This window comes from Eleutherodactylus coqui, chromosome 2 (assembly GCF_035609145.1).
Source record: "Eleutherodactylus coqui strain aEleCoq1 chromosome 2, aEleCoq1.hap1, whole genome shotgun sequence".
NCBI classification, from domain to species: domain Eukaryota; kingdom Metazoa; phylum Chordata; class Amphibia; order Anura; family Eleutherodactylidae; genus Eleutherodactylus; species Eleutherodactylus coqui.
The window spans coordinates 12,070,108-12,086,397 of NC_089838.1; the positions used below are offsets into that span (position 1 = coordinate 12,070,108).

General features: G+C 45.1%; 1 protein-coding gene across 5 annotated transcripts in view; it reads left to right on the top strand.

The window, feature by feature from the left end:
• The first annotated feature begins 1,593 nt into the window (after positions 1–1,593).
• Positions 1,594–16,290, top strand: part of SCUBE1 (signal peptide, CUB domain and EGF like domain containing 1) — a 298,612-nt gene continuing 283,915 nt past the window's right edge. For all 5 annotated transcript variants that reach the window (XM_066590365.1, XM_066590368.1, XM_066590366.1 and 2 more), the window contains exons 1-2: positions 1,594–1,711; positions 5,637–5,759. In XM_066590365.1, coding sequence (XP_066446462.1) covers positions 1,618–1,711; positions 5,637–5,759 — 217 coding nt within the window. In that variant the 5' untranslated portion in view covers positions 1,594–1,617. The remainder of the gene's footprint in view (positions 1,712–5,636; positions 5,760–16,290) is intronic.

Genomic DNA, 16,290 nt, shown 5'->3' on the forward strand with positions numbered 1-16,290 from the left:
CTGGGTACTGTATTAGTTATACTGGGGGCTGTACAGGTTATACTGGACACTATACTGGGCACTGTACTGGTTATACTGGGGCTTTACTGGTTATACTGGGCACTGCAGTGGTTACACTGGTCACTATTCTGGATACACAGGGCACTGTACTGGGCACAATACTATTTACACTGGACACTGTACTGGTTACACTACACACTGCACTCGTTATTCTGGGCACTATACACAGGGCACTGTACTGATTGCAATGGGCACTGTGCTGGTAACACTAAGCACTATACTGGTTACACAGGGCACTGTGCTAGTTTTACTGGGCACAGCACTGGTTACAGAGGGCGCTGCACTGGTTATACTAGGCAATCTACTGGTTACACTGGACACTATGATGTGTATACTGGGCACTGTACTGGTTACACAGGGCACTGCGCTGGTTATACTGGGCACTATACTGGTTACACTGGGCAGTGTTCTGGTTACACAGGGCACTGTACTGCTTATACTGGCACTATTCTGGTTAAACTGGGCACTGTACTGGTTATACTGGAAAGTGTACTGGTTATACTGGGCACTATATTGGATACACTACATAATGCACTGGTTATACTGGGCACAATACTGGTTATACAGGGCATTACACTGGTTATACTGCACTGGTTATACTGGGGACTGCACTGGTTATACTGGGAACTGCACTGGTTACACTGGGCACCGCACTGGATATATTGCACTAGTTATACTGGGGACTGCACTGGATACACTGCACTACTTACACTGGGGACTGCACTGGATACACTGCACTACTTACACTGGGGGCTGCACTGGATACACTGCACTAGTTATACTGGGGACTGCACTGGATACACTGCACCTCTTACACTGGGGACTGCACTGGTTACACTGCACTACTTACACTGGGGACTGCACTACTTACACTGCACTACTTACACTGGGGGCTGCACTGGTTACACTGCACTACTTACACTGGGGGCTGCACTGGTTACACTGCACTACTTACACTGGGGACTGCACTGGTTACACTGCACTACTTACACTGGGGACTGCACTGGTTACACTGCACTACTTAGACTGGGGACTGCACTGGTTGCACTGCACTACTTACACTGGGGACTGCACTGGTTACACTGCACCACTTACACTGGGGACTGCACTGGTTACACTGCACTACTTACACTGGGGACTGCACTGGTTACACTGCACTACTTACACTGGGGACTGCACTGGTTACACTGCACTACTTACACTGGGGACTGCACTGGTTACACTGCACTACTTACACTGGGGGCTGCACTGGTTACACTGCACTACTCACACTGGGGACTGCACTGGATACACTCGGCACTACACTGGATACACTGCACATCTCTCTTCACTGAAGCATCAGCGATTAAATAGAACTCTTTTCCAGAGGGGCGTAATTTTCGCGTCGCTCCTCCCTCCTTTACTAGCGATTGGCCGCATCCTCTTCCTCTCCGCCCAGTGTATGTGCGCCGTAGCCAATCAGCGTGCGGCTGTCACTCGGTCGGTCCGTGTCGCCCGCGGTCTAGCAGTGCCGAGCGTGGCTCTTCCCTGGGAACATCAGCTGGTGCCGGCTCCGGGATGATGGGGGCTGCGGGCTGCACATGGTGGTGTCTCTGCTTCATCTTCACCCTTACTTACCGGGTCAACCTCACGGCAGGCAGCGGGCTCCCAGGTAAGACCACACTGCCGGGGAGTTCCCAGATCGCAGCTCCTTAAACTTTTATACAGTCCCGATCCAACAAGGTCTTTATGTTGCGCAGTCCTCATCCTGCCCTCTTCCTATATGGTGGAGAATCTGTACAGTCCTCATCCCATACAGTGCTGATTCTGTAAGCCTTGAGCCCATGTAAACCTGATACTACCCTGGTCCTTTGTAGTCCCGATGTTTTACAATCCCCATCCAACAATGTCTTTAAGTTTAAGCTGTACAGTCCTTATCCTATACCGTCTTGATGCTATACTATCCTGTTCCTGTAGAGTTGAGAACCTGTACAGTCCTTATCCTATAGATTCTGATTTTGTAAGATCCTATACAGTTTTGACCCTACACTGTCCTGCTCCTATATAGTCCTGATTCTACACAGTTGTTTTGATTCTGTACAATCTTGATCGTATATAGTCCTGATTCTATAGTATACTGTCCTGGTGCTGTAGAGTCCAGATCCGGTACTGACCTGATCGTATATAGTCCTGATTCTACAGTATACTGTCCTGGTGCTGTAGAGTCCAGATCCGGTACTGACCTGATCGTATATAGTCCTGATTCTATACTTCTATACTGTCCTGATCCTACAAAGTTCTGATTCTGTATAGTCTTGATCGTATATAGTCCTGATTCTACAGTATACTGTCCAGATCCTCTATAGTCCTCATTCTATGCTGACCTGATGTTACACAGTTGTGATCCTATACTGTTCTGATGTTCCATAGTTTTAATTCTGTACAATCTTGATGGTATATAGTCCTGATTCTACAGTATACTGTTCTGGTGCTGTAGAGTCCTGGTCCGGTGCTAACCTGATTCTATCTATCTATCTATCTATCTATCTATCTATCTATCTATCTATCTATCTATCTATCTATCTATCTATCTATCTATCTATCTATCTCATATCTATCTATCTATCTATCTATCTATCTATCTATCTATCTATCTATCTATCTATCTATCTATCTATCTATCTATCTATCTCATATCTATCTCATATCTATCTCATATCTATCTATCTATCTATCTATCTATCTATCTATCTATCTATCTATCTATCTATCTATCTATCTATCTATCTATCTATCATAATTCTGTACTTCTATTCTATCCTGATCCTACATAGTTCTGATTCTGTACAATCTTGATCGTATATAGTCCTGATCCTACAGTATACTATCCGAATGCTATAGTCCTCATTCCATGCTGACCTGATCTTACATAGTTCTGATCCTATACAATCTTGATCCTATACTGTCCCAATCCTATATATTTCTGATTTTGTACAATCCTAATCCTATATAGTCACGATCTTATACTGTCACGATCCAACATAGTTCTGATCCTATACAATCCTGATCATATGTAATCTTGATCCAATACTGTTCTGATCCTATGTAGTTCTGATTCTGTACAGTCCTGATCCTACTATATATTTCTGGTCCTGTACAGTCCTGATCCTATACGGTTTTGATCCTATATAGTCCTGATCTTATACAGTCCTGCTAATTTACCTGATGCATTTTGCACTAGATGAAGCATTATATTATAGGGGTTGGCTATGGATTGATAATATTTGTTTTTGCTGTATACATTGTAGTATATTGGGTTTTGCATTACTAGTAAGATGGGACTGTGTAGGGTTCAGGCTGTATGGGACTTCTGCTGGATCATAGGAGGATTATTTCTGCAAACTTTCTAGCAGATCTGCTGTGTGTATGCCCTAATCTCCCTCTCTCCACTCCCTGCTGATTATTCTTCCCCCTGGCAATTTGTTTTCACTTACAATTTCCCCCTTTCAATCCCCCCTCCCCTCTGACTGTCACTGTATCGGTCCGTGGTCTCAGTGTAGGGTTATGAAGCCATCCTTAAAATTATAGCCACTATTTGCAAATTATGATCTTCCCCCTTAAATAGAGTCTGACTCCTTTAAATGGCCCTCTATTGCTATAATATTTCCTACTGTATCTTTCATGACACCTGCAAACCTACAAGACAAGTCCGCATTGATGGATGGTATTGGCAGTCTGCTAGTTGTAATTGGCCTTAAAGAAAAGGTTATATTGTAATTATAAGGACTTTAGTAGCTGCAGGAGACGCAGCGGCACATTGTGCCCATGCCTGTAGCCGGCCGATCTGCTCGGATCTTTCTGCATCGGAGCCCCAGATGTTTATAGAGATGTGTAACTTGTGAAAGAATCAATTAAAACCAAATTTCCAGGAAGATGGATTAATAAGCATTGACATAAGAGGCATCGATCAGGGGCGGGGGGGGGGGGGGGGGGGATAGGCTTCACAAATCAGAGACTGGGGACTTGGCAAGTCAGTGGTATCTATCTATCTATCTATCTATCTATCTATCTATCTATCTATCTCATATCTATCTATCTCTCTCTCTCATATCTATCTATCTCCTATCTATCTATCTATCTATCTATCTATCTATCTATCTATCTATCTATCTATCTATCTATCCATCTCTCCATCTCCTATCTATCTATCTATCTATCTATCTATCTATCTATCTATCTATCTATCTATCTATCTCTCTATCTATCTATCTATCTATCTCATATCTATCTATCTATCTATCTCATATCTATCTATCTATCTATCTATCTCTCTATCTATCTATCTATCTATCTATCTATCTATCTATCTCATATCTATCTATCTATCTATCTCTCTATCTATCTATCTCATATCTATCTATCTATCTATCTATCTATCTATCTATCTATCTATCTATCTATCTATCTATCTCATATCTATCTATCTCTTATCTATCTATCTATCTATCTATCTATCTATCTATCTATCTATCTGTCTATCTCATATCTATCTATCTATCTATCTATCTATCTATCTATCTATCTATCTATCTATCTCATATCTATCTATCTATCTATCTATCTATCTATCTATCTATCTATCTATCTATCTCATATCTATCTATCTATCTATCTCATATCTATCTATCTATCTATCTCTCATATCTATCTATCTATCTATCTGTCTATCTCATATCTATCTATCTATCTATCTATCTATCTATCTATCTATCTATCTATCTATCTATCTCATATCTATCTATCTATCTATCTATCTATCTATCTATCTATCTATCTATCTATCTATCTCATATCTATCTATCTATCTATCTCATATCTATCTATCTATCTATCTATCTATCTATCTATCTATCTATCTATCTATCTATCTATCTATCTATCTCATATCTATCTATCTATCTATCTATCTATCTATGCATCCATCCATCCATCCATCCATCCATTACATCATATCTACCTACAGTCCTATGTGTAATAACCGATAAAACATTGTGATATCACTGTGAACAGTAACAAACTCTGCATATCTGTATAAAGTAACTCCTATGCGCACATAGGTGTAGCAGAGCTGAGTTTGTTTGTCATAGTAGAGCTGAGTTTCTAATTTGCTGTCACTTGTAGTGATATCATACTAGTTTTTCAATCCCGTCTACGACATTACCTTAACTTGCTGATTGATTACAGCGACTTGGGAAACGTATCTGTGCTACATCTTTATTTAGATACATTGTATCAATGTACAGCACATCTGCTGCAAAGGATTAGCTTCTTCCATTGACCATATTTCTCATATTGTCTTGTAATTGTCTGCAGACGGGCACATCTTATCCACGACCTTGCCATTTCTTTTAACCCTTTAATGATATTTTTTTCCCCCGGTCCTCTTTTATTTCACCTGTGCCGCTCAGCCACCATCTGTTTTCTATCTGAAACAATAGCGGGAGGGGGGGATCCGTAAGGCACTATTTCCTATAGAATGTAAGAAAGTCGCTTCCTGCGAGTGTTCCTATCATTACTTACCCCCTTATTCATTGCAGACAGTGACGAGTGCGCAAAGGACACGGACGATTGCCACATTGACGCCATCTGCCAGAATACCCCCAAATCCTACAAATGTATCTGCAAGGCTGGTTATAAGGGCGAAGGGAAGCAATGTGAAGGTAGGAAGAAGAAGCAGTTGGCCTGGGTTCCTATTTGTTTGCACTGTTAAATCTTCGTAAATAGCTGAATTCCTGAACCGATTAATGCAGATTTACAGCTGCTTGCCCTCCAGTCCTGGTGTTTATTGGCTGAGGGCCCCTGCTGTGTCTGATAATTGTTCTAAGTACAGATACTTCTTGTAGGAGTCACCCATTCATACGTGCCAAATCTGCTAAACGTGCGTGCATGTCTGCGGAATAACATGAGGCATATGCAAAAAAAAAAAAAAAAATTTTCTGTAGCCACCTTAAATAACATTATACCACCTTAAAAAATGTATTAGCCAATTGCATGTATATAGCGGTAAGAAAGCAGTGGGAATAACCCTCCTGCCGTTAAAGGAGACTGTTCTCATATTAGGGCTTTATCACATGAGTGAAATTTGGTTGGAAATACCCTTAAAATATCTGACGGTATATTATAGACATGCGCTGCTAATAGGCTGCGTGTGCAGATGGAGCAGGATGTATTATCCATTATGGCTTGGAGGTTGTGAAGATGCTAAGATGGTATTAAAGTGCTCCGCGTTGTTTGGATGGATCAATGACTGCATTGTACTCTTTCATATAGTGAGTATATAAGTTATATACGCCATCCTATAGCTGCAGGGTCTCATTGTGTGGGGACCCTCATGGCGCTAGCAGTGTACAAGGTTGTAGCTATAGTGGTTTCACAGGTAGCTGTTGCTTCTGAGCTTTTCTGCTTGAGGGTGCTCTAAGGACCGCAGTGGCGCAAGGTAAGTTGGGGCGCTATTACAGATGGTGCGGTGGGGCCTCATTGGTGTCATTCACTCTATAGAGGATCCTTGACAGCAGGATTACTGGTTTTTACAGATTCTGCAAAGTTCTCAGCAGTACCTGGTCCACGGTGCCAAGTGGTGGAGGGTGCATTGTGCCTCGGAAGCTTCAATCTTTACCAGTCTTGTCTAGGCATTTTTTGGAAAGTAGGGTGACTGTTGGTATTGGCACCGTTGCAGGGGATACCTCCCAGCTTTCCTAGGTCCCTGCATGGCAAATCTAAGTAGTTATGCAAGAATATTTGCAAGTATTGCAAGGCGACACAGACTGGCACTGCCACAGCAACACTATGTTCTCGTCTATTACAAGTGGAGTGGTGGCAGCTGGAGCAATAAGTGTCATTTGCCGTAGTGGTAGGGTGCTAGCATGAATTACCAACACCAGGGGGCACTATTTTGATGTTTCAAGCTACATTCATAATTCTGCTGTTTGGGGTTGGAAACTGTCAGCAAGGTTGTTGACAGACACCCCCCTAGCAGCGTAGGCTATTTTCACATCTGCACAAGTTTGTTCTTTTTTAACGGGTCAACTGATCTCTGGGCCTGTTGTCAGCGCTACAAGCAGACAGCGCTGTAAACATTGCAGTGGCCCCGTTTGGTACAGCTCTGATTAAACTCAGGGCCTGCAGTACTAAAGCAGGTGTTGTAATGGTGGGTCGCTTCTCCCATCGCAGTGATGTCATTCTGACTGGAGCGCTGGCTGTACGGTGCACGGTCAGCACTCCATTCATTTCAATGGGGTGACAGAAATACCTGACAGTGAATGGAGCGCTAGTGCACTTCCTTTAGTCTCATCCTTCCTGCAGGGAGTGCAGTAACCCCACAGTGAGAAGGTCGGGGAACACAGGTCCCCCTCTTCTTGAGATCAATAGTGTTCACAGCAGTGAGACCCCCACCAGAGGCGTAACTTGAAGATTCGGGGCCCAAATGCAAAACCTGTAACAGGGCCCCTAACTATAATGCTTTATTCATAGTACTGGGCTCCCTATATGGAGAAGAGAGGCCTTATGGGCTCCCTAAGGCTCCTGGGCCCGGGTGCAACTGCATCCCCTGCATCCCCTATAGTTATGCCCCTGACCCCCACCAATCAGCAAGTTATTCTCTGTCCTGTGGATATCCTATGGATAAGGGATAACTTGAAATTCTGATATAACCCCATTAAAGGTGGTTTCCAAAATTATAGGTGTTCACCGCAGCCGCTGTACGCCAAAACTAGAACAGCTCCGCACATAGTGCAGTGGCCTGGCACGGTAGTGCAAGTTCTCTTCTAATGGCATTGGGCTTGCACTATCTATTCCAGGCTGCTGCTCAGTGTATGGTGCGGTGCGGCTCCAGCTGACAGGGGGGGATGCCGGTTGTTGGACCCTCGTCAATCTGCTACTGATGCCCTGGCCTGAAGATAGGTCATCAATCTTATAATCCCGTAAAACCCCTTTACTACCACCCGCAAATATGGATGCAAATGTGAAAGGGCTTGTCCAGGACCTTTGCTGTTACTGACTTGTCCTAAGGAGAGAACATCAGTAGTTGATTGGCAGGAGTCTTCCGCTCAGGATCCTCGCCAATCAGCTGTTTGCTGCGCCACTGTCAGTATGGACAGCGCTGGGAGGAGGATAGCGCTGGCAGCATTGCAGCGGCACGATTTTTGATAGTTCCGACCATCCGCAGCTCTTATTCATGAGCCGATCGGCAGGGGTCCTGGACAAAAGATCCCTGGTGAACTGCTGAGGATAGGTCACTAATAGTTTTCACCTAGAGAACCCCTTTAAGTCTTTGGATAACCCCCTTTTAAACTTTATTATTAAAAAAAATTGAAACCCCCATTAACTCCTTAGTGACCACCAATACGCCTTTTTACTGGCCTCACTATTGGACGTTTAACCCGTGCGTACAACTTTTTAAGGTGGTGGCTTGGCTGACTACTGACAGCCAGGTTCCTGCTGTAACTGCTAGCAGCGGAGAAACCTCAGATCCTGGCAGTTTAACCCCTTACATGCCAACATCAATAGCAACTGCGGCATATAATCACATTACAGGGGGAAGGGGCTCTCTTTGTCACCTATCGACACCCTACAATGCGATTGTAGGAGGCATGACAAAAGACTATATGTCTGTCAAGTAGCTCAGCCTATTAGACCTCGCTTCTGGCAGAGTCTAATAGGCTGCTGTCATAGGGCTCATGTCCACGGGCGGGTTGGATTCCGCATGCGGGTGACCGGCACGGATTCCGCAAATCAAACCCGCCCGTGAACATTGGGCCATAGGCTTAGTAGAATGCGCTGTATAACTAATGCGGTGTACTATCCTGGCGATCGCATCTTCCAGTTCCTTCGAGGGATGAGCGAGCACGCTCGTTTAAGGCTGCTACTTGATCGAGTAGCAGTCTTATCAAGTAACTGTGTACTCGCCCGAGCAGCATGCGGGGATGGGGGGGCGGCATGGGCCAGCCCTCACAGTACCCCAGAGTGCGGCCATTAAAATCTACGTGTCCCATGAAACAAGCCCTCATAGGGTTATGTCACCGGCTTGTTGCACTTGCAACACGACAATGAGCATTGCTTTGTCCTTAAGGGACAAAATAGGGTGGTCACTAAGGGGTTAAGGTGCACTTTGCATTTCTGATGACGCTGGGTCATTGCCTTAGAAACCAACCACATAAGTAAGGTAATGGCCCATAGCAACCAATCAGGATGGAGCTTTCATTTTCTGAAGTGCAGGGCACATACAAAAGCTGTCTCCTGATTGGTTGCTATGGGAACAATCCTTTTTTTTTTGTGTACACTGATCTTTATAGATGCTTAGCGAGTGAACACTGACAGCTAATTGACTGCTGGGTGAACATGGCGCTGCTTGACGTCAGCATTTGGTCTCCCACGTTCTGGAGGTTTCATGAAGGTAACAATCTGGTAATTGTGAGTTATTTTTACCTGTCTGTACGGCTGCGGCTTCTGGGCCTATTTGTTAAGTACTTGTAATGAATAACATTACTTAGCAGAGATGACTGGGGAGGTATTTTGCATGGAGACGGCGAGGAATGTGACGTCTAGGTTTTCCTGACCGGCTGGTATGTGGAGAACTTCGCTTAATGACATTGATTAATTAGATTTTATGTTCTAATGTTATATCGCCCCGCTCACTTCTGGCATATGAAGCGCTATAATAACGGCGATTCATGAGGTCGCCGACCGGTTTAACATGTCCGTCTTTAGTTAGAAACATTTTTAAAAATGGCGGTTCTGTTGCTGGATGCTGTAGGCCATAGAGCGTACTAGAGGTAGCCCCCGACCATCCTCGTCTCCGGTCGCTCTAGGGTGGACATGCATCTTTATTTCTACACGTCGTTATGGCAGTACTACCTGCCCTCCGGCGTTCGGGTAATAAACTTGGGAGGACATCTCCAGCCCTCGCACTCCTTGTGTCATCGATAATGGATACATGTGGCGCCCAATAATTTCACCTGCTACCAAGCACAAGCCCCTTACATGGTGTACTAATGGCTGCAGAACCCCCTTTACTGGCAGACGCAGCACTGATGCCCCCTTAACACTGTGATAACCACAGATACCCAACTATATGTCCTTGCCATCCCTGGTGCCCTATAGTGTTGTGCCATCCACTAGAGTTTCTGTAGTATTGTGCCATCTGCTAGTGGCCCTTTAGTGTTGTGCTATCCACTAGAGTTTCTGCAGTGTTGTGCCATCCACTAGTGTGAGCGTAGTGTTGTGCCACCCACTATTGTTTCCATGGTGCTGTGCCATCCACTGGTGTCCCTATAGTGTTCTGCCATCCACTAGTGTGTCCGTAGTGTTGTTCCACCCACTATTGTTTCCATGGTGTTGTGCCATCCACTGGTGTCTCCGTAGTGTTGTGCCATCCACTGGTGTCTCCGTAGTGTTGTGCCATCCACTGGTGTCCCCATAGTGTTGTGCCATCCACTGGTGTGTTCGTAGTGTTGTGTCACCCACTGGTGTTTCCATGGTGTTGTGCTAGCCACTGGTGTACCTGTAGTGTTGTGCCATCCACTGGTGTCCCTGTAGTGTTGTGCCATCCACTAATGTGTCCGTAGTGTTGTGCCACCCACTATTGTTTCCATGGTGCTGTGCCATCCACTGGCGTACCTGTAGTGTTGTTCCATCCACTGGTGTTCCTGTAGTGTTGTGCCATCCACTGGCGTCCCTGTAGTGTTGTGCCATCCACTGGCGTCCCTGTAGTGTTGTGCCATCCACTGGTGTCCCTGTAGTGTTGTGCCATCCACTAGTGTGTCCATAGTGTTGTGCCATCCACTGGTGTCCCTGTAGTGTTGTGCCACCCACTATTGTTTCCATGGTGTTGTGCCATACACTGGTGTCCCTGTAGTGTTGTGCCACCTACTATTGTTTCCATGGTGTTGTGCCATCCACTGGTGTCCTTGTAGTGTTGTGCCATCCACTAGTGTGTCCGTAGTGTTATACAAAACACACTGGTGTTTCCATGGTGTTGCTCTATCCACTGGTGTCCCCGTACTGTTGTACCGCCTACTGGTTCCCTCCATAGTGTTGTGCCACCCACAGGTGTTTCTGTAGTGTTTTGCTATCCACCAGTGTCTCCATAGTGTTGTGCCATCCACTAATATCCCCGTAGTGTTGCACAATCCACTGGGGTCCCCGTAGTGTTGTGCCATCCACTGGGGTCCCCGTAGTGTTGTGCCATCCACTGGGGTCCCCGTAGTGTTGTGCCATCTACTGGTGTCCCTGTAGTGTTGTGCCATCCACTAGTGTGTCCATAGTGTTGTGCAATACACTGGTGTTTCCATGGTGTTGCTCTATCCACTGGTGTCCCCGTACTGTTATACCGTCTACTGGTTCCCTCCATAGTGTTGTGCCACACACAGGTGTTTCTGTAGTGTTTTGCTATCCACCAGTGTCTCCATAGTGTTGTGCCATCCACTAATATCCCCATAGTGTTGCACAATCCACTGGCGCTCTCTGTAGTGTTGCGCCATCCACTGGCGCTCTCTGTAGTGTTGCGCCATCCACTGATGACCAGCATAGTGTTTTGCCATCTTCCAGTGCTCCCCATACTGTTGCACAGTTACTGGTGCCCCCTGTAGTCTTTCCCCTTCCAATGTTGCTCTGCACGTTGTGGTCTTCTTGTTTAATGCCACCCTTATAGTCATGCCAGCTGGCAGCGCTCCATACATTGCACCAAAATTTGTGACTTTTATCTTTTCTTGCCACTTTTGAGAAGCGGTGAGAGTTAGTGACAGGATAGGGCACGGCCTCCTGCAGGCTCTTCGATTTACTAGAATTGATGCTAGACAGGCGTATATAGCTTATGAGTTTACACTTGGCATTTTTGGTGCGTTTCTGAACCGCAGCAGAAAAAACATTTTAAAAAATCACGTGAGGTATTTAAAAACAGTGTACTTTTGTTGTTTTTTAGCTACGGTACATAAAAATACCAGAAATACACTGAAAACCCAAAGTGTGAATGCAGCCTTATCGAGTTTGAATGGGCTGTATAAAGGCCAGGTAGATGAGCACCGATCTCATTGATCAGCAACGTTCTCCCAACGCAGATTGCTCTGTATAAAGGGTCCTTTAAGCAGAATACAGCCGATCAATTTTATGTCGGATGATTTGTACAAGTGATCCGACCATCAGCATGCCCGACTAGGGTCGTTTTATATGGCGCAATTGTCTCCGGTAGAGAAGCACTGAATTTTCTTTAACAAAAAAGCTAAAATTTAGGCCACTAAAAAAAAAGCAAAGTAATGATCCCATTTGGGAAGATTGGCATGTAAAGGGTTATTGTATAACTTTACAGCCCGTTGGTCTAGTGGCTGGGTCCATATTCAGGACTCTGTACAAATCAATCAAACATTTTGTGAATGAGGTCTACAGAAAATCTTTAGCTGAACAACCCCTATTTAATGCCTTCCACATCAAAGCGGTCCTTAGGCCTTCAAACGCTTGTGTTTCTGAAGCCGCTCTCTGTAAACCTCACTATATGCCATTTCTTCTCTCTCGTATACCTGGTGTGGCTCAGTCTGAAATGAGATCGGAAAAAAACAAAACCCCAACAAAGTAGATTTCTGCAGAGTAAAATGGACACAACTGAATTACCCGGATTGCGGTGTATTCACACAAACTACTTTTCTGTCTGATTTTCAGGCTGAAAAATCGTCCAGAAACTAAATGGAAATGGGACCATTCGGTGAATAATCCTCGAAAAAAAATACAGAATGCCCTATTCTTGTCCGATTCTCGGAGGAGCATGTAAATGCCTCATGGAAGGGGTGTCCGGGTGCAACCGATGCAGGTTGCACCTGAGAATCTCGAGCGCAACTTTTAGAACATTTCTGTACAAGTCGCCTGAGATCGCCTTCTCGCATTGCGGAATTGTAACGGAATTCCAGCAGCAATTTCGCCACAATTTTGCGTTAGCCACATCCGCACCTAAATGGTTTCTTGGACCAAGGAACTATTGAAATACATTTAGGCGCAGATTTGGCTACTGCGGAATACTTGTGAAATCACTGCGGTAATTCCGTTGCAGTACACCCGCAGCGATTCCGCTATGTGAGAAGACGGCCTTGTATTTTAACGGTTGAAATCAGCAGCATAAAGAGGCACTTTGTAAAAACGCTGCGGATTCGTCACGGAAGGTTTTTACACCATCTGAAGGAGATTTCTGAAATCTTTGCACCATAAAGGTTCAAGTCCACCGCCGATATCTGCAGCATAAAGCGAAATGCTGCGAATTTAGAATCACCGCAGATATCATTTTTCCGCTCCATGTGGACGAGATTTTTAAAAAATGATCTCAGCACCTGGTTCCCGACCAATCAGAACTCCAGGCATGCCAAAAGTTTAAAGGGGTTTAAAAAAAAAAATAAATTAGGAGGTCCCATTGAAAAAAACGCAGCGATATCGCTGCGTTAAAAAAATGGTAGTTGGTGATAGCCCTTAATGTGGAATTTTCAACAGATCTGCAGGAAGCTTCACCGCTTAATTGAAAGGGTGATCTGCTGTGAAAACTGTGGCAAGATCCAGATGGTAGGGATTTTGATTGGGATTTTGGTACTAGTTCGCACTAAATACGCTACGCACCCCTATGGCTGACAGTTTGCCCTGGATCTGCAGCAGATTTCACCTTTTAACGTAATAGGGTGACATTTGCTGCGAATTCCGCTACAAAATCAGCACCAATGATGCGGAGTGAGGTGGCTTTGGGTTGTGGATTTGCCGCTGTGGGACATCTGCACCGATTCCGCTCCGTGTGAATGGGCTCCTGGGATTCTATCACTACAGTGTATTTTTCATGTGATTTTCAGTCGCGTATGTGTGATCGTTCTCAGTGAGAGAAACCAAGTGATCTTGTAGATATGAGACCTCTTAATGGCTAACAAAAATACATGATGTTACAGTGAGCTTTCAGGGATATCTCACCCCCTTCGTCAGGCTAATGAAGATTCAATAGCCTAACGAAGGGGGCGAGATATCCCCAAAAGCTCGCTATAACATCATGTATTTTTGTTAGCCATTACAAGGTATCATATCTAGAGATGAGCGAGCAGCAAAATTCTCGGGTCCGCGTTATTCGATCGAGCTTTTCGTAAAATTCGAGACCTCTATTCCAGTAACGAACCCCATTGACTTCAGTGGGAGACTCGAGCATTTTTGTATGGGACCCACCGATTGCCGAGCTTTTTTTTCCTGTTCGTTCTCTCCCTCTCCTCTCCTCTCCTCTCCTCTCCTCTCTCTCTCTCTCGCCACAAACTACCGTTGACGTGTGCAGCGTCGCAATGGGGAGGGGTCAAATCTGACACATCAGCGGCGGGGAGGCTGACTCTGGATGTGGAATTTGCTGCTTTCAAAATTAGGTGCAGATCTTCCGTAATGCGCAGATTTTGATGCCGATTTCACCGCTTAAATTCAAAGCGTGAAATCGGCTGCGGATCTGCATCAAAATCCCAGACGATCAACCTGCTTATTACCCTTAATTGTCCTTATATGACTTTGATTAGACCCCAAAAAGTGATCTCCAAGACAGGTCACATGACCCTCCAAGGCGTAATAGTGTTTCGGCACCTGACGGGGATTGTGGTACTTGGTTTGGAGTCGGCGGCTGTCACCCTCGCATTCTTTTTGTCTATGATGTGAAGTCCAGTAGGAGAGGAGCAAACAGGAAAGTTCACAGTGATTAATCACACTTTATGTGGGGCTCGGACGTTACTTCAATTCTTCGGACTAAATGTTTTTCTATGAAGTTTTAATGCCTGGGCAATTAGTAACGTCTCCCATAGCAACTGCAAGCTTCCGTAGTCAATGATTAATTCCCCATTCCAACCAGACAAATGGAACGGCAGAACATGCTCCAGTAATGTATCCGCAGTGCGCTCCTCCGGCCCGCTAGAAGCACGGGGCTTCGGAAGGCGACCGGGCGTCAAATACATGCGTGACAATCAGCAAGTAATGACCAGAAGTTCTAGGTTGACTGATTCGGATTTTTCTTGTTTTACTCTAAACTGTACCTAGATTTCCACTCCGGTACAAAAGCCAACAGTTACACTGAATGACCCCTTTATTAGACCCCCGGCCCTTTCATGATTAAAGCTTCACTGTATAGAAATTAGACCCGGCAGAAAATCACATGACAAGTTTCATCTTCATTGTGAATCCACATTAGATGGGAAAATCCAGCAATCTGAGCGACTTCCAGCAAGGTCGGTCATCAGTGCTAGACTAGCTGGGGTTGGGATGCCACTGCCAACCACGTGGCATTTTCTTGTGCAGCGATGTGGAGAGTATACCGAGAATGGTGTGATCTAGGAAAACATCCAGCAAAAGGGGATCCCGTGGATGGAAACAACTCGTCAACAAAAGGGGTCAATGAGGGATGTCAAGAATCAGTCTGACAAACAGGCGCTGCACAGTCAAGGGTAGCCGATTACACCACTGGTGATCCAACTAACATGTCCGATCACACTACGCGTCGTTCCTTAGCATGGATGGGCTGTAACAGCAAGCCCTATGCATAAAAATGCACCGTTTTATGTATGTGCTTTTTTTTACACATCCGTGTTTCATCTGTGTGCAACAAAAATGCAAGAAGACCACATTGATGGGACTTTTATTTCTCTCCTGTCTCTTGGCAATATTTGTAAAATCCGCACTGAATACGCACATAATATCCGTTTTCACCGTGTTTATTTACACTCCCATAGACTTTCATAGGCGTATGCAGACGGTCAGATTCTGACTGTGAGATCCTCGCAGCGGGATGTGACCCTGTGCCCCTGCAGTAACCCCCGGCTTACCTGTCCGGCGTCTTCACTCTGCGCTGTGGTTGGCGTACAGCCGGACTTGTGCAGTGCAGCAGCGGTGCGTTAGCGACAACGCGGCCGTGCGAGGCTCGCACTGAAATAGGACATGCCGCGATTTCCACCCCACGAGCGGAATATCGCAGTTGATTTGGGCATGGATATGCATTTTTCAATGCATGTCCTATGGGCTGTTTTTGCATTGGGCCTTAGCCTGCGATAGGGACCAAAGTAGGACATGCTGCAATTTTTTTTCTTATATGCGTAAAAAATGAGCGGCTGAAGACGCCAATTTAACTCAAAGCGTCTGTATGTAGCAAGTGGGAAATACAGACAGAAAATATGCAAGAATCCAGCGGGCAAAAGAGCGAAAATTGTATCTTTGAGCAGC